We start from the raw sequence: 19,330 nt of genomic DNA, 5'->3' as shown, positions 1-19,330 counted from the left end.
TCATTGTCCAACAACTAACATAGAGGGGAGGGGGTCTGTTTGTGTCAATATAAATAAATTGCACCTGGAACTCAGGACGCTTGAACCTAGAATGAGCGGTTTTGTGTCCTCTGAGTTCCGCTTCTCTTAAACTCTATTTTGTGTCTGTCAGTTCTTTATTTCCAAGTTCCTTCAGTTCCCTTTCCTTAATCCTGTTCACTGGGGCTGGTCTCTGGCAGGTAACCCTTTTCATGCAATTATTTTTTTAAAATGCAAAGTTGAAAGAGTACTTTTGACATTGATGTTAGATATTACTCAGCATTCAAAAAAGATAAACACATGCAATTTGCAGCATCATGGATGGCGCTGGAAGGGATCATGCTCAGCGACATAAGCCAGAAAGAAAAAGAAAAATACTGGATGGTCTCACTCATAGCAGGAATCTAGAAAACTTAAATAAGGGACCAGGAAAAAGAATAACTATAAGAAAGTAAAAATCAAAATCAACAAACAACTATGAACCAGAGACACTCTATGGTGGGTGGGGTGCGACGAGGGGAGGGATTGGGGTCAAAATAAGGCAGTCGCAATTGTATGGGGAATATAAAAATGAAATTTATAATAAAACAAAAAAGATAGATATCTAGAATAGACAAATTTATATAGGGAAAAAAGTAGATCAGTCATTGGCCTGGGGCTGTAGGCAGGGAATGAAGAGGAATGGCCTTTGGGTTTGGAATTTCTTTTGGATGATGAAGATGTTTTGAGATTGCCTTGTAATGAAGGCAGCACAGCTCTGTGAAGTGCAGAGATCATTGCGTAGTGCACTTTGCATAGGTGACACTGTGATATGTGAAAAATAGTCAACAAAGATGACTAGGTGAATGCAAGAAAAAATTTTGCTAGGAATGTATTAATTCCTCAACACCAGAACACTTAAGGACACAATTTATTATTAAAAAAATAAATAATAAAAATTAAATAACAACGACCATTTCAACAAACTTGTTCTTTATTCGGCACATATTTATTGCATGCTTTTTATGTAACAGACACTGTAGCAAACAAAAGAGAAAAAGTTCTGCTCCTCAAGCAAAATATGATTACAAGAGAACTTTTATCATAAGTTAAACATATTGCTCAAAAGCAGAACAAACTTCAACCTTAATCCTGAACACTGGATGATTTCTCACTGCTCCTAATAAGATATTTGCACTAGAAATTCTAGCTATGGAATTAACTTTGTAAAAAGATATATAAAAATTGCACAGAAAAAGAAAAAAATTCTGACCCTTTATTTGGGATGAAATAATTAAAATGTAATTTAAAAATCCAATAGTCTATAAGCAAGCTATTAATACTAGGAAGATAAATTTCAATAAAGTTGAAAGGTATAAAATCAATATACAAAATACCATGGTATTTCCATATGCTACAAATAACAAAGAAGTTAATGTAATTGAATTTTTAATGCACAATAGAAACAAATAGATGAATCTGCTAACTATCTAATAAAATTTGTATGTGACGATTATCAGAAACATTTTCACCAATGACAGCAGCAGATTAGCCTTGGTGAATGAAAATGTTGAACCTTTGCAGAACCAACACCATGCCCAGCCTTGGGCCAGAACTAGAGTCAGCAGGAAGAAAGAGATCGGCATTCATATGGTAGACTGTTCCACTAGAACTGCTTGGGCAGTGAGTGAGACCTGAGTGACATTTCTCCATTTGGTGAGAATTCATCGTAGACATATTCTCAGTTTCTTTGTCCACATTCAAAACATATTTATTGTGGAACAAGTTTGTTTGAATCCATTATAATCTTGAAAAAGTAGTGAAGATGCCAAAAAATGTCCTCTTTTCTCTAGTTTAAATTCTCTGCTACAGGAGAGTGCGAAATGAAGGGGGCGTTGACAGTAAAAATTAAGGGGTAATTCAGAAAGAAACAGAAGTTACTTTTTCACCACTATAATTTTGACTGACATATCTCACCCAAATACCCTTTTCATTAAAACTTCAAAGTGTATTTCATGATCTGTGGGGCCTTTGCTAAAATTGTGGTGGTTTTCCTTTTGGAGTTTGCCACCGACCCTGTCCAGCACTTGCTCCACCATCAATTTTTTCATATTCTGCAATTTCTGCACCTTCATTAGGACTGAGTGGTATAGGTACTTCTCCAACAATGAGTATGAGCTGGGAAATTTTCTCATGGTAATCCCTTACAGCTGGTCTTTAGGTAAATGGTTTGAAGCAGAATAAACAAATGCATTACTTGTAGTCTATATTGGACATGCCCAGGTCCAACAAACACTTAAAAAATTCTGATTACTCCTGGATGTATGTACCTGCAATTCCACTGTGGTGTCATACATTTATATCTATCTATCTATCTATCTATCTATCTATCTATCTATCTATCTATCTATCTAATGTGTGTGTGTGTGTGTGTATATATAGCTAGCTAGCTAGCTAGATATTTCCTTGCAAATGATAGAATCTAGTTCTGAGTTAAGCAAAGTAGAATACAACAGTAACATTTAGGGTAGCTCACAGCATCAAGGGGAGAGTCAGTTTGTCAAGGTGGTGAAGAAAGCAAGTTTTGGGTAACTCCATTTGGTTTCAAATTCCATACACATTGCTTACCTCTTTGAGACATTTTCCTCTTTTCTATAATAAGAACAACTAAAGTATTAGCCTAAAGCACTTGTTGTGATGTTTAAGTGGGATAATTTATGTAAAATGCTTAGCACATTGTCTGTCATGATACAAATATCTAATCATCTAATTGGGAATCATGTTTATAGCTCTGACTTGAAAGGAGAGAACCTAAGATAACGCCAATGACCTTATCAGCAGGGGACTTGAAACTTGGAAAGCCTGTGATGCAAGCAGAATGGTTGGTCTCTGTCTCTCTGAATCTCTCTTCGAGATTAAAATTGCTATAGGAATGAGCAGCCTGGCATTGACCATGAGCTCATTTCTATTACCACTCACGTTGCCAGGAATAGCAAGTAGGAAAGGGTAAGGAGATACAGGATTAACAGTCCCTTTGGAACCATATCAAACAAGTGGACTTTAACTACAGAAGAATGGCAAAGAGATTGACCTGGCAATAACAATATTTTTAATAATTTAAATATTTTTGCAAGAAAAATTGCCAGACAAGTAGTTTATCCATTCATTTTACTCTGACTAGGATTGAACAGGCATCATTCCAAGAAAATTACTCCACCTTTTCTTAAGTATCTTTAAGAAAATTGTAAGGTATATAGAGATCCTGACACCAGAGTATTTGCATTAGCTTTCTGGTATTACTTATTGAAATTCTATCTAGTTTCCTCATAATTGCAATTTTGTAGTCTATTATTTAAAATACTAGAAACATTTTCTCAGCATTCTTCTCATAGCTGCCTTCACCTCTTTGTTCTTCAGGCTGTAGATGAGGGTATTACTTATTGAAATTCTATCTAGTTTCCTCATAATTGCAATTTTGTAGTCTATTATTTAAAATACTAGAAACATTTTCTCAGCATTCTTCTCATAGCTGCCTTCACCTCTTTGTTCTTCAGGCTGTAGATGAGGGGGTTCAGCATGGGAGTTACCACACTGTATTGCACTGAGAAGATTAACTCTTGAGTGGATCCTGAATTTGGCATGAGGTAGCGGAGTAATCCGGAGCCATAAAAGAAGACTACTGCAGTAAGGTGAGAAGAGCAGGTGGAGAAGGCCTTGCTTCTGCCTGTGGTAGAGCTGATGCTCAGGATGGTGGACAAAATGCGAATATAAGAGAAACATATTAGCAGGAAATTTCCAAAGAAATGCACGATGCTGGAACAGAGAAGGGCAGTAAAACTTGTGGACACGTCAGAGCAGGACAAAGGATAGAGAGAGGGCAATTCACAGCTGAAGTGGTGAATATTTTGACCCTCACAGAAGTCTAAATTGAGAGCTACCAGAATATTGATGAGAGCATCTAGAAAAGCCAAACCCCACGAGCCCCACACCAGCCCCAGACACAGCTCTCTGTTCATCTTCTGGTCATAGAGCAAAGGAGATGTGATGGCCACATAGCGGTCATAGGCCATGACAGTGAGCAGGCAGGATTCAGTGCCCCCCGTGGCAAACACAAAGAAAACTTGAGTCATACAGCCTTCTACTGAGATGGTTTTCTTCTCAGACACCAGGTTCTCTAACAGCTTGGGCACAGTGACAGAGGAATGGCAGAGATCCAGAAAGGACAGTTGTCCCAGGAAAAAGTACATAGGGATATGAAGATGGGAATCAACCCTGATCACCAGCAGAAGCATCAGGTTACCTATCAGGGTCAGAAGGTAAATTAGAAGGAAAAGTACAAAGAGAAGAGCCTGCATTTGGGGGTCAGCAGACAACCCGAAGAGGAAGAACTCAGACACAACACTGTGGTTTCTCATTTTCCTTCAGTATTTTCTTTGAAATGTAAGAAATAAATTGGGTGAAACCTCTTGTTAAGTCTAACAAATATCCAAGTGTCTTAACCCTCTTCTCCATTCACTAAGTTTCATGCCCCGTCAAAAATGTATGTTCTGATGTGATAAACTTGCCTAAATCTATGTTTCTTATAATATTTAATAAGTTACTCTGCCCAATCCCCCTGTCTACCTTAATTGTTCTTTCCTTAATATCTTAGAGCTTGTTTGTTGTTTTATTATTAAAACTATATAAGAGATTATTAAAACTATATAAGAGGATTCTGTAAATTTATTAAATCATTTAATAGAGAGGAAGAAATTGCAGGAGGAATAAGAGAAAATTGAGGAAATGGTGTCATTGAGAGAGGTGGTCTTCTGCGCAGAAGCAGAGCATGGTGTTACTGCGTTTCTCTCATCCATCCGACATGTATGAAGTCAGTAGATATGTGTAGGAAAGGAGCAGTTCCGGTTAATGGCTTTCTAAAAAATAAATATTTAAATAAAGTCACTAAGGGAAAGTAAAGAGGGATAGTGCCTAGAGATTTTCAGGGTGAGGAGTAAGGGGATTACTCAGAGACAAAGCAGCACAGAGATAGCTGTTGGTCAATATGGTGAGAAGAGGCACACCCTGTCTGTGTGATTCACTCAGCTTCAGCTCTTGTCTGTGCCCTCATGCCATTGGTAAATACAGACTAGCTCCTGACTTTCTAAGGCTTCGTCTTCTGTTTGTCAGTCACTCTGAACTGACACAATCATTAACTCAGGATAACCTTTGGACACTGTTGACTTCACCATCGTACAGTTCATGCCTGGCTTTAGTGTTTGTGTTCATACTGCAAACCAGCACAATTTCTCAAAGGACTTATGATTTTCCCATTGTTTATCTTAACACCCAGAATTATGGTTCTTAGTAATGAATCCACATTAATTGTATTTCTCACCTAGCTGAGCTATGTCTAGCATAGACTTAATGAAAACCTTTGTTAAATTCAGGGATCCAGAACACAAATATGTTTGAAAGTGTGAGAATTTCAACATCAAGGTGGAGTTTTAAAATTCATGTTGGATATAAACTTCTTCCTTGATTTCTAAAAGAGGAAAATAAAAGGCTAAATTAGGCATATTGTTTCAAAAAACATAAATGCTTCCAGCCATGTAAGAATTGCATTTTCACTGTTTTCTTTTTTTTTTTTTTTTTAATTCACTACTGCTGTTCTAGCTACAGTCCTGGATTCATCCTGAAAATATGACAGCATTGGCAGAAGACACGATCAATGCAAATGAATCAAACCATGAAATGCAGAGAACCACCCATTATAATTTCAGAGAGTAGCAAAAAGGTAGGTCTCTTCCATTCTACTCTTTTTCAAATATAGTCCTACTATTAGAAATTCTTTAGACTTTGTGGAGACTTACTCACAGAAATAATAAGAGAGTGAAAATCTTGCATAGGCCATTTTCATGAGGGACACCCCTGGGAAATTGTACCCTGATAAGGCACCAGATTTCCTCATGGGTAAAAGTATGCAGTGTTAGAGTTATTTGAGGGATCACTGAAAAAAAAATCATCACCTATTATTTTACCTGGTGCTACCATTTCATTATTTTTGATTCTTCATTTATTCAGCCACTAAGACCAAACTTAGAATGGGAACATCTCTGAGAAGCCACCAGTGTGTGTTTTTAGTTATCATGTTTAGGTGGCATTAGCTGATTACATCATTTCCAAAGAAAAGTTGCCAGAGAGGAGCTCCTATTAGAATGATACACGCAAAAGCACCTACAATTGTGACTGGACCAAAGGAGTTGCTTAAAACATGTTCTTCAAAAATAAATACTTTAAAAATAAATAAATGAAGATATGGAAACAACCCAAATGCCCAAAAATAGATGACTGGATCGAGAAGATGTATACACAATGGAATACTCGTCAGCAATCCAAAAAGATCAACTCTTGCCATGTACAACATGGATGGGGCTAGAAGGCATTATGCTCAGGAAAATAAGCCAGAAGAAAGAGAAAAATATCCGATGGTTTCACTTATACAAGGAATATAGGGGGATCAAATAAGGGATCAGGAAAAAAAAAAACAAAATTAACAGGCAACTATAAATCAGAGACATTCTGCAGAGAAGGGAGAGGGACCAAAACAGGGGAGGGCAGAGCACAAAGGACTATGGTGAAGATGCACAGGTGAATTGGTTATGGGAATTTTACAGGGACTATACCTGAGAGAAGAAAGCAAACATTGTACAAAAATGAATATAAAATATACATGAAGGAATAAATTATAAAAAATGAATACATGAGGAATTGAATGAGTGAGACTTAGAAGGAGAATAACCCAGGGTCTTACTACTCACAAAGAACAGATTAGATTAGGAACAGGTAAGGGATCTGGACAATTTGGGCTTGCCTGAAATCATATGTAAAACCGGCTGGAGAAAAATTTCACCAACTGGTGAGGCTTTTCCCCATATAGTTTCTCTTGCCCTGCTCTGAGCTTTCACACACATAATCAGATGAATTAAAGGGGTTACCCTATAATGAAAGATACAGTTAATTTCTGTACCCTATATATGCAAAGTGTTTAGAGAGGGTGTTTTTTGAGTCACGTGGTACTCAAAATCTATCACAGATGTCCTGCTCTCCTCCCATCTTTTCAAGACAAGTTTTAAGTATTATTTTTCCCCAAACTTCCAGGTATCTGGTATGATGTGGGTGTTCAGCACCATAGACGTGAAAAATAGCAAGGTAAGGGAAAGAGACTTCCTACCAAGGAAGTGTGAGAACTTGACTTCCTAACTTTAGTGCCGAAGACAACTGAGCTACTGAGAAACATTCTTGTTCCTTCACCCCCAATCCAAGTGTTTAATTTTCCCAAAAGGAGTAAAAAAAAATGATTTTTGTGGATAGGACCAAAACATTTTAGGTAACAGAAGTGAAGAATAGAGAAATGAGGAGGGCACTACTACCCAAAGGAGACAAAGATGAGAGGACGAGAGGGAAAGCAGTCGCCTGATGAGGGAATGACAAGAAGTGGTGGGGATCAGGGTAAAGGGCCTTACACAGGGACCCAGAGGCAAAGCAACCCATTAGAGAATAGCGAAACCATTACCGCGTGTCTCTCTTTTCCTGGTGCAGGATGCCGTCAGTTTCTCTGAGTTAGTGCGTGTCATTCTGAGCTCGTGAGAAACTGGCAAGAGAAAATGTAGCACCACTGTTGAATCATGTGAACTGGTGCCGCTTTTTCTATTTAAGACTTTTCTTGTGTAAAGAAAAAATTGTAATTCAGTTTTCAAAAGCCCCTGCAAATAAAAACATCAGAAAACTTTTCTAAATTTTTGAACAGCATTGTTTTGCTCTTCCCTCTTATTGATGCCATAAAATAACAAAGAAAAGGAAAACTTGAAAACTTCAGATTCCTAACAAGTAATAACGTGACTTCTTTCTTATTTCCCCTGGCATAATTACATAGACAGTCCTCTCTCTGGCTATTAATATATTGTTAAGTGAAGCATCGTAACAAAGGAATCCAAAGGTATAGCCATTCAGAAGGGTTTGTAGGTTTAAGTGGCCAATGGGATAACCAGGCATTTCCTCAAAGCTCAGGGGGCGTCTACATCTGTCCTGATTGCTGGAGAGCTTAGTCTGCTTCACACTTTGGACTTATTAGTGTCTTACCGGATGCTCTCTCTGGGAATTCCTATAGAAGCTAAGTGACTCACAACTTACCTTTAGATCATCCTGCTAATGTTGCTGTGCATTCAATTATTATATATAATAAAGATAATTATTATTATAAATTGTATTATCATCATCACATGGTCAATTGTATTTAAATTGGCCTGTACATTTGACTTTTTTGCTCAATTATTTCTATACCCAAACTGAAAAGTTTAATAGATGAAACTAAGATGTCAATGGATGATTTTAAGGCAAATTAAACAAAGCTAAAGAGGTACTAGTGAGTCAGAAGATAAGTTAGAAAAAAATAAGAACTTCTCTTGGTGAGGATATTATGTCTCTTTGAAGAATTCTTTGTAATTTTTCCTTTAGTGGAAATCTTCTAATGATGTATTTATTTCACCTTTATTTTTAAAGGATGAAGATAGATATAGAATTCTAATGGAAATTTATTATTTTTTATTCAGTACTTTGAAAATATTTTTATTCAGTACTTTGAAAATTTTTGGCATTTGTGTTTTTGTTAATGTGAAGTCAGTTGTTAGTTTTTTTTTTTTTTTTTTGGTGGGACACTCGCTGGCAGCTGGGGAATGAACCGGTGCTGCGCTGCAGACGCTGCGGGCAGCCTCACAGCCCAGCGCTCAACCGCTGTGCCACCAGGGGAGGCCCAATGTCAGTTGTTAGTTTAATTGTGCTTCTCTGGAGAGAAATTGTCCTTTCTTGCCCTCTTCCTCCTTTTAGTATTTTTCTCTTGAGTTTTAGTAATTTTACTATCATGTAACAAACTTTCTTTTTATTTATAGGTGGGATTTATTTATAAGACTTCTAACACAGTTAGTGTATTTTTTTTTACAGTTTGGGAAATTTCTATCCATTATGTTATATACTACCCTATTTGCTCATATATTCTATAAGGTACATGGGACTGAGAAAATACTTAAAAATATTTTTTTAAAGATTCATTTATTTATGCATACAAGAACTGGGGTACAGACCAGAGGTGTGGGAGGGTGAGATGAATCACCAGAGACAGAGAGAACAGAACAGGAGGATTGACTGAAATACACTGCTGAGGGGAAGAGCGGCAAGACAGGAGATCTGCTGCGCCATGTGGGTCACCTCCCTGGCCAGGGATCTAACTCGTCCTGCAGTGGCTGCGTATAGCTTCATAGTGCAGTGGCTGTGGATAGCTTTATAGTGCTGCATCTTAACCCCTTGCACCACCAGGGAGACCCCTTTAGAAAAATTTATGTGTTTATGAACACACACACACACACACACACACACACACACAGAGAAAATAGCATGAATATGATAAGTGCTCAGTGCAAAAGACACATGGAGAAGAAAAATTGAATAGTAACTAGAGAAATAGCAAGTCTGAAGGAATTAGGTCACAGAAGAAACTTGTTGCTTATACCCTATAGCTTTTACCCTCTATGCTCATTCTTTCTGCCTTGGAACAACATGCACATGGATGGTCTTCTCATTTGATTGTTATATATCTCATGTTCTCTTCTGTTTTCTTTTTTTCTTTATTTTCTCTTTGTGTTATTTTCTTATTACCTATCTTGTAAGTCATGAGCAAACTCAACACTGACCAATCTCTTTTAAACCTATCCATCAAAATCTTAGCTTCTGGGTCTCCTTGGTGGTGCAGGGTTAAAGACAGTGCTATCAAGCTGTTGCCAGACACTGCAGCAAAAGTTCCATCCCCAGCCAGTCAGGGAGCAACCCACATGGCACAGCAGACCTCTCCTGCCTTACCCGCTGCTCCCCTCAGCAGTATATTTCAGTAGATCTGCCTGTTCTGTTTCCCACTCTCTGGTGAATCCTCTCACCCTCCATGCCTCTGGCTTTCACCCTAGTTCTTGTATGAATAAGTTAAATCTAAAAAAAAAAAAAATCTTAGCTTGTCATTAAGTTTTTCATTTCTGGAATTTTCACTTACATTTGATGTTGTTTCCAGATATATGACAAAATTTTCAACTCTGTCTTCAATCATTTAAAACTTATTTATTTGGAATTTGTGCATCTGAATCTATTTTCACTAAATCAATCTTTTGTCTCCACATAGACTTGTTTATTTTTTCTGTTGAGGACCAGATATTATTGTAAAAAGTTATGGAAATAATTAAGCCTTGGTTTAGATACTTTTCATCCTCCAGGTAAAATTTTCACTTCCATCTGTCAGATAGTCCTGGATCATCTCCTGCAATTCCATGGCCTCAGATGAAGCTGGATTTTAGTCCATAGGAAGCCAGACTGTTTCTAGTGCGCTTTTACTTCATGGATTCCGTTTCCCTCACTAACTTAGGAGTTGTCAAAATAACTTCCCACATTCTCAACCACCTCTTGAGGCCCTTCTGATGAGTTTAGTCCCTTACAAGACCAGGCACCATAGATCTTGCTCTCCCTCCATCTTCACACATTTTGTTTTGCAGCTTGAGATTATACAGTACAGGCAATGTCCCTTCTCTATGCAAAACAATATCTCCACCTGTGCTTTAGATACAATTCTATTATGCTTCTTCTGAGAACTGGTTCCTTCAAACTTGTTATTTCTCTACTTGGGATTCCATTTTTTTTTCTCTGTTTATCTTTTGCACTGAACACTTAGCACATTCAAGCTATTTCCTATGTGTGTGTGTTCATAAACTTATTTTTTCTCTCCAAAAAATACTTTCTAAGTCCCATGTGCCCTTATAGTTTGCCTTAATTCTCCCAACTCCTCACACCCAAGTATACGGAGAATAATTGTATTACCCAGCAAACATTTCTGTATCAACCACTCTTCTGAAGCTTCTCTGGGGCTTATTAATGAGTTCTGAAACCAGAATGAATACTATTTTTTTTATTTTTCATTGCTTTTTATTTTAAAAGTGTTTTTGTTATTCAATATTTCAAGCACGAATAAAGACTTGAAAAAGAAATAAAGACCATTTGTAACAGGGTGGTCCCCAGGAAAGGGGGAGGTTCCAGGTTCCCTGCCCCACCCAGGGAGGGTGGAGCTGAGCAGGAAGAGAAGAAGCTGGAGAGGAGACTGAGGAAGGAAGCAGGATGGAGCCAGAAGGAGACCTGGAGGAGGCACATGGAGCCTAGAGACACGTGAAAAAACTGAGCTTGTCTTTTGGTCGTGGACTGGGTGACACAGATGTGGGTGAGACCCGTGGGGAGGCGACAATGGCAGCTTTTATCTTGATTTTGCTCTTTTCCTTCCGGGCTTGTCTGGTTGTTTCTGACCCTTTTTTGTGGGTCCCCACTGGAAGGTGCTTCAGACTTGTGGCAGGCTTTGGGGCCTTGCTCTGGGCCAATCCTGCTTGGGTGGACTTTTACCCACGAGGGGATGGGTGACTTTGGTTGCATGATTTAGAAACTAGATTCTTTGCTTTTCCTGTATTGTTTCCTAATTGTATTAAAGTTCCTTCCCATTAAAGTCTCATATGTTTTGTGCTGATGTGGCGGATAGCAGAACCCATTTAGAATAGGCAGGTTTGCGGGGTTTGGGCTGCCCCTCTCCCTGTCCTCTAACACATTTACCACATGCCATGCATATTTAATAAATCTTATCTTTTATCATATTTGCTATAGATTGTTTTTCAAAAATAAGATATTACAGATTTGAAATCTTCTTTATACCATTCCCCAATCTCTTCCTTCCGATTTACAAATAACTACTATCTTAAAGTTAGAATGTTGCCTGTTGTGGTAGTCAGGATGACCTCCCTCAAGGGTATTTATTCCCTAACCTCTGGAACCTTTGTCTCCATCGCCTTATATGGAAAAAGAGACTGTAGATATCATTAAAGCTGCAGACAATAAAATTAGAACATTATCTTGGATATGGTGGACCCAGTATAATACATGAGTCCTTAAAAGCAAAGCAGTTTCTCCCATTGGTGTGAGAGGGATATGGTGAAAATAGAAGTCAAAGAAATTCTAAGTATGAGAAAACTTGACTAATTGTCACTTGAGAAGAGACACATAGAAAGCATCAGAAGCAATGAGGCCTCGAGGAGCAACGAGCAGGCCCTGGCTGACAGCCAGCAAAATAACAAGGACCTCAGTACTACAATTTCAAGAAACTGAATTCAGCTGTCAATCTGAGCTTGAAAGTGGATTTGTCCTCAGAACCTCCAAAAAGGAATACAGTCCTGCAGACACCCTAATTCCCAATTCTAAGATTGTAAGCAAAGGATCCTATTAACACACTGAACTGGGACTTCTGACCTACAGAAACTTGAGAGAACAAGTAGGTATTCTTTAGGGCTTTAAGTTGCTAATTTTGTGGCAATTTGTTACAACAGCATTAGAAAACATGTTTCCTCATGCATGCTTTTATATTTTCACTATGTATGTCTCTATGGTTTTAAACTTCACTATAAGAAACATTGTGAAATTAGGTTTTTCCAGTCAACATTTTTCCATAAATTTATCCAACTTAATTGAAAGGTTTGGCATGGTAAAGAAAAGGAGAGCCAGACTAACTTTCTCAACAGAAGGGGACCCAAGTTGGGGGTCAGTGGGAGGCAGGGTGAGGAGAGGTCAGGTAGGAGACTGGGTTCATAAGGTGGGAAAAAGATTGTGGGGCCCGAAATGATTTGTGGTGTGGGGGGGGTAGTTTCTTTGTCTGAGAAAAGATTTGTAGGGAGGGAGGAGGTTCATTGTCTGAATTCTCTAGGCTGGCTTCTGCATTCCTCTTCCCAGGTGGGCTTCCTGGTGGGTTTTTGCATTCTGGCTTCCTGCATGGACCTTTCATTAATGTGTAGAAATAGTTCATTCATTTAGTTGCTATACAATGTTCCCTTGTGACTGCATCATGCTTCATGCATTTTTCAGAAGATTAAAACACATGTGATGAATTTGAATATAGTTTGTTTATCTATAGATTCTGTAGGCTTTTCTATTTGGACAGTCACATAATCTTCAAATAATAACAAACTCTTTTTCCTATTTCTTTTTAGGTCTTAAACTATACTTTCTTTCATTTCCTTTTCTTATTGCAACAAATGGGACTTCTACAAATTAAATTGTAGAAGCTAAAGTTGTCATTTTTGTCTTATTTTTAATAGAGGCAATTTTTTTTTTACTTGAAATATATTTTTATTTCTCTTTCTTTATTTTAAAAACATCCTTGTTTGATTTTTCACAATACAGGATTTCTCCCTTAAGGTGAGGTGACTATTGTTTTTCCTACCACGAAGGTGCCCACATTCCACCCCACTCTCTCCTCCCTTTTCTCTACCCTTGCCCTCCCCCACATCACCCCTCCTGAGTGTCTCAGGTCTGTGGTCTGTTTTCAGGGGTCAGTCTTATAGGTTGTCTTTGTCTGATACTTTGTTTTCTGCAGATTCCACATACAAGTGAAACCACTCAATATTTATCTTTCTCTTTTTGACTCCACTTTGAATAATTCCTTTCAGTTCCACCCACATTGCTGCCAATGGCATTAGTTTCTTTTTTATGATCTCTGAATAGCATTCTATTATGTATATATACCACATCTTCTTGATCCTCTCATCTGTTCTAGGGTATTTAGGTTGTTTTTGTATCTTGACTATTGTAAATAGTGCTGCTATAAATAGAGGAGTATAGGTTTCCTTTAAAATTCGTGTTGTGTGTTGATTCCCAGGAGTAGAATTGCTGGGTCATATGGCATTTTTAGTCTCTTGAGGAATCTCCACCTTTCTTTCCATAGGGCCGGACCAGTCTACTTTCCCACCAACAGTATTCTCCACTCCCTCACCAGCACTTGTTGTTTTTGTTTTTTTTTTGGTATGGGCTTGAAGACAAATATCTAAAATGTATTCTGTAAGGAAACTGTGTTTACCCCATCATGTTCAGAACATTTTCTACTATTCCCAATTTGCTAAAACTTTGTAATGTATAAGTGCTGAATTTTATTGAATGCCTTTTCTGCATCTGTTGAGATGCCATATTTTTCACTTAAATTTTCAATTAGTGGATTTAAAATAAATCCTGAAGCTTGATTTAGAAAGTTCTTACGTTAATAAATCCAACTATTTTAAAACCAGAGGAGTGGAGAAGAAACAAATGACCCTTCTAATGGTCATTTAATATATGAGTCACATATGTGACTGTTTCATATGTGTGTCACTTTTATATTTATGATTGTTATGTATATATAAACACATACATGCATTCCAAGATTCAAATAAAGTAATTTTCCAAAGTTTTGTAATTAGAACTATATTTATTTATTTATTTTTATTTTGGGGGCATTTGTCTTTAAAATTTATTGACAGAGTTCCCACCAGGTGACCCTCCCTTTAGTTGGAGAAAGCCTGTGGCACCAAGGACTCACTGCCACCGCATCTGGAGCTTCTCCTGAGGGACTCAAGGATTTGGCACTGCGTCAGCCACAGGAGCCACATCCAGCTGCACTCTGCCAACATCACACACCCGTACTTTGCATGCCCCCGGGATGCGGTACTAGAGTGCCTATTGCCCAGGCTGAGAACAATCCAGGCCGGTGGCCAGTGAGGCACTGTGCCAGCTTGCAGAGATGAGCCCTTGGCCCTCCCCATAGCTCAGGTTGCAGAACTGAGGAAAAAGTGGGTTCTGAAGAGTTCTCCGAGGCCACCCTGGCCTGGCCAGAAGGTACAGGCCCCACACACCGCTCTGCTTAGGTGGTCTTCACCCTGCTGCCCGATGCTATGCATGCTGAACCCTGCATACTTGCGGGTTCCTCGAGGTAAACCTATCATTGATACTTTAGCTCTCGTCATCAAGCAAAGGGCACCAGCATTCTGCCCCAAAGCGATGCTGAAAAAAACCGAATGTAACAATGGTGGTTTGTTCAACCTAAACTCAAATTCTTCTTGAGGATGGTACGGTTACCCCGGTGTAGCCTGCCGCTTCCCAGCTGGCTTTCAGCAAAGCACTTCTTCTGGTCAGATGGACGAGTGCCAAGAGAGCAGATGCCCACTGTGAGCGAAGGCGGGGGTTTCCGCGTGCGCACGCTGTCTCTGCACTGTGTGGCTGGTCTTCCGCGTGGGGAGCCACAGGCCTCTGTCCTCACCAAGAGAGCTCTAAGGGAGCTTTCCAATAACTTATATAAGTTTACAGAGAAATTCTTTGGAACTTTCCAGGCTGGGGTGTGAAGGACAGGCCATAAGAAGTTTCTTAGGTTCCATAGGAAAACTGGAAGTTCGTCTTTTGCCGGGGCCCAGACTGGGGAGTTTGAAGCCAAGGACCTTGTTCTGCCCATGGTGTTATAACTGCCCGCTGGTCTCTTCATGCAGTGATTCGCAGGTCGTTCCTTTGGAAGGGCATCATCACATTCACATGCAGCAATCAAAACGTCCACTTGTCTGAATATTCCCAGACAAAGCAATTTTTCACGGGGTTTGTGAGATTTCTGCATCACCTCTGTAAGGTTTCTAGCCTTAAAAACTCTCCAGTCTCATGGAGATGATAACTTTAGTCCTTTCAAGTCCATTAAATGAACATGACAGCTACGTCTTTGTTCTCAAACATCTCCTGTTTCCATTCAGGTTCAACTTCAATGAATTCTTCTTCTCCTAATCCTCCCAAATCAGGTCCCCTGGGGAAAAGACACTCCAAACTCTGGGTGCTCACTATCTCCACAGTTCACTCTTAAGCCCGGTCTCACAGAATTGCCTGCAACCAATCAGGCTGCTTTGGGAAAGACTGGGGCAGGGCAGCCAGGAGCTGGGCCAGTGCATCACCCACGAGCCCCGGATACCCCACCCCTGCTGGTAGAAATTTAAAGGTAGTTAAAAGTCAAGATTTATACTCAGATATCTAAAATATTTTGCATGTTGCCTTTTTCACACTTACTCACCCCCCCCATACACACATACACCGTGTAGTGTATATGAAACAAATGAAATTTCGTGGCTTTTTCAACACACACACATCTTTTATCTTTTGCAGCTTATTTATTCTGGCTTTGGGAAAACAAGGAAGGTGTTATTTTACTCCTTGACTAAATTGAAAAGAGAGATATCTTCAGATTTCCATAAACCGGAATTAGAGACTCCTGTACATTAGTATTAGAAACCATGGGTCATTATCAAGATAAGCAACTACCGTTATTGCTGAAATAAAGTGGGGAATCTATGTTACAAGTAATAAAATTAAAACGGTTCCTTTATTTAGATTCAGCAAGTGGCATAGTCATTTTTACCAGAGGTAGAAACTAGACCAAATCACCACAAACTTCAGGTAGATTAGGAGTGCCTGGGAGATAGTTTGGCTGGGAAAGTCTGAGGCAGAGAATAAAATCTATTGATTTTATTTTCTTGCCTACTCCTACTTATTTTCCTCTTCATTTTTTTTTTTCAACACAACTTAAGATTAAAGGCATGAGAAATTTTTTGAGAAAAATATAAATGTATTTTGTGAGAAAAGTATAAAATTGTATTGACTTCTTCTCAGATTTTTTTTTAAGATTTATTTATTTATTTATACAAGAACTGGGGTGCAGGCCAGATTCGCTGGAGGTTGAGAGGATTCACCAGTGACAGAGTGGGGAGCAGAACAGGCAGACTGAAGAAATAAACTGCTGAGGGGAGCAGCGGGTGAGACACGAGAGGTCTGCTGCGCCATGTGGGACCCTCGCTGGGAGGCCAGGATCAAACCAGCGCTGCAGAGGCTGCTGGCAGCTTCGCAACCCAGCGCTCAACCACCTGTGCCTCCAGGGGAGGCCCAATGTCTTGTCAGATTTTATTGGCTTTTTCTGACTCTTAAATTATTGCTTTTAAACATTGATTACAAGCATCATGTTTTTAAAAATAATCTTTGAGGAACCATTGTAACAGATTTACAGCGCTTTTTTTTTTTTTAAATGAAATATGCAAAGCTCCAGGTTATGTATCAGAGAGTCCTGAGAGTAAATATGTCCTTGGTTCCCAGCTAATGGCTGGGGTACAACTGCCTCCTTGTGGCACAATTACAGAAAGACAAGTTTTGATTTTTGGAACCTAACTCTCCTCAATCAGAGTTTGGACATCAACATCACAGAAGGCCTGACTCAGGGTAGAGATTTGTGGTAGATCCAAGGAGACATGAGAGCAATAACAAATTTGGACAAAGATTAATCGAGGTTTTTCTTTCAGGTCATGCAAAATTGGGGGCAGAGAATTTGAAGGAAAGACTTAAATAATAAGGAAACCTGCCGTTGAGAGCAGTACCAGAAGAATAGTGTACAGCCAGAGCATGATTATATAGAAAATTAACAGACACTGAAATCAAGTTTAGATTACAGCCATGTATATCTATCTATATATATATATACTTTATATATATTCATCATTTTATGAATTTGAGACGTGCTAAATATTTTTAACTTTTTTTTAAGATTTATTTATTTATTTATTTATTTATACAAGCACTGGGTACAGTCAGAAGTGTGGGAGGGTGAGAGAATTCACCAGAGTCAGAGCGGAGAGCAGAGCAGGCAGACTGATGAAAAGTACACTGCTGAGGGGAGCAGCGGGTGGCAGGAGAGGTCTGCGCGCCATGCGGGACCCTCCTCCAGTGGCCGGGGAGCAGCCGGGGATCGAACTGGCGGTCCAGAGGCTGCGGGCAGCTTCGCAACCCAGCGCTCACCCGCTGCGCCTCCGGGGAGGCCCTGTGCTAAATATTTTGTGCATGACTTATTTAATCCTTACAACTGAGCTATGATAGTATTAATAGAATTATCGAATCTACTTTTTAGGCAAGTAAACAAGAGAAGTAACTTGCCAAAATTCATGCATCAGGTGAGGAACAGCGCTGTGATTCAACTTTGACTGTTCTACTCCAGTGTCCATACTCCTAACCTCAAACATCACACACTCCCTCCCTCTCCCTTTACTTTATTGTTTCTTCTGTCTGGAAGATTTTTTTCTCATTTCTTTTCTGAAGACTTCCTTATCTATGCTGCATGAGGATGATCGAGAGGTGTCCTGAGGATGGCAAGGGGAAGGACTGACTGGAACGCTGAGAAAACTTGCGTGTGCCAGGGCGGAAAACCGCCTGGGAGGGACGCCCCAACTTGCTTGGTCCTTGAAAGTCTCCTCGGTGGTAACTTAGCAACAGAGGCCCACAGGACAGGCATGTCCAATAAGCCCAAGGGCTCACATACGTGGTATGTATGAGCTCACCTACATGCGTGGGAGGCAAAGTTGTTTTGGCTTTCCCTGACTTACGATAAAATGCAGATGTGTTTGTTCATAATTCCTATATAACCATGCTGAGAAAAACAGGGGATCACGGCTTGTAGCTGACAGCAATCCCCCATCTGGTAGGTCCTTCGAGATATGCGTCCCAGGTCTTAGAGCCCACTAGAGGCTCACAATCTATATTATATTATTAGTATATTTCCCTCTGTATAGATTCTTATTTGCTGAAAAGTAAAACCCCTATCAGTTACTAGTTTTTTTTTTTTTTTTTTTTGGTCAAGCAGAAATAAACCACATGTATCAGTAGTAAGATATATCTGGGTTTCAGAAACACTAAGATATGAAAAATGTGCATCTTAGAATCAAGGAAAGTATACTATCATTATGAGGACCAGTCTTCAAAGAATAGATTTGATTCTGTTACTAAATTCCTTCCCTTTGTGGCACTGATATTTAAGATATACAAAGAACTCATGCAACTCAACAAAGCGAAAATAAATAACCCAGAAGACCTTGTCTGATATTTTCCCAAAGAAGATATAGAGATAGCAAACAGGCACATAAAAAAATGTTCATCATCACTTATAATCAGGAAAATGCAAATCATGACCACAATGAGATAACATGTTACATTTGTGAGAATGCCCCATATGGAAAAGACCAGGAAAAACAAATGCTGGTGAGGATGTGGAGAAAAGGAAAGCCTCTTACACTGCTGTGGAGAATGCAAACTGATTCATTCTTTGTGGAAAGAATTATAGAAGCTTCTCAAAAGATTGAAAATGGAGGTCCTCCCTGGTGGCGCAGCAGGTTGAGTGCGGCGCTGTGAGGCTGTCCGCAGCCCCTGCTGTGGGGATTCGATTCCCAGCTGGCCAGGGAGATACCCACATGGCGCAGCAGACCTCTCCTGTCTTGCCCACTGCACCCCTCAGCAGTATTTTCGGTCCATCTGCCTGTTCTGCTCCCCACTCTATCTCTGGCGAATTCTTTCACCCTCCCGTGCTCTGGCCTGTACCCCAGTTCTTGTATAAGTAAAATAATTTTTTAAAAAAAGATTAAAA

General features: G+C 39.4%; 1 protein-coding gene across 1 annotated transcript; it reads right to left on the bottom strand.

Moving 5' to 3' along the window:
- Positions 1-3,494: 3,494 nt before the first annotated feature.
- LOC311185700 (olfactory receptor 8S1-like) lies at positions 3,495-4,412 on the bottom strand (the record flags this gene model as incomplete). The annotated part of the gene is made up of 1 exon (XM_084256468.1): positions 3,495-4,412. One exon carries the CDS (start codon positions 4,410-4,412, stop codon positions 3,495-3,497), a length of 918 nt encoding a protein of 305 aa, XP_084112594.1.
- Between the last annotated feature and the right edge of the window lie 14,918 nt (positions 4,413-19,330).

This window comes from Talpa europaea (genome assembly GCF_964194135.1).
Source record: "Talpa europaea genome assembly, chromosome: 15".
NCBI classification, from domain to species: Eukaryota; Metazoa; Chordata; class Mammalia; order Eulipotyphla; family Talpidae; genus Talpa; species Talpa europaea.
The sequence above is the reverse complement of the archived record's forward strand: the minus strand, read 5'-3'. Positions and strand labels throughout refer to the sequence as shown.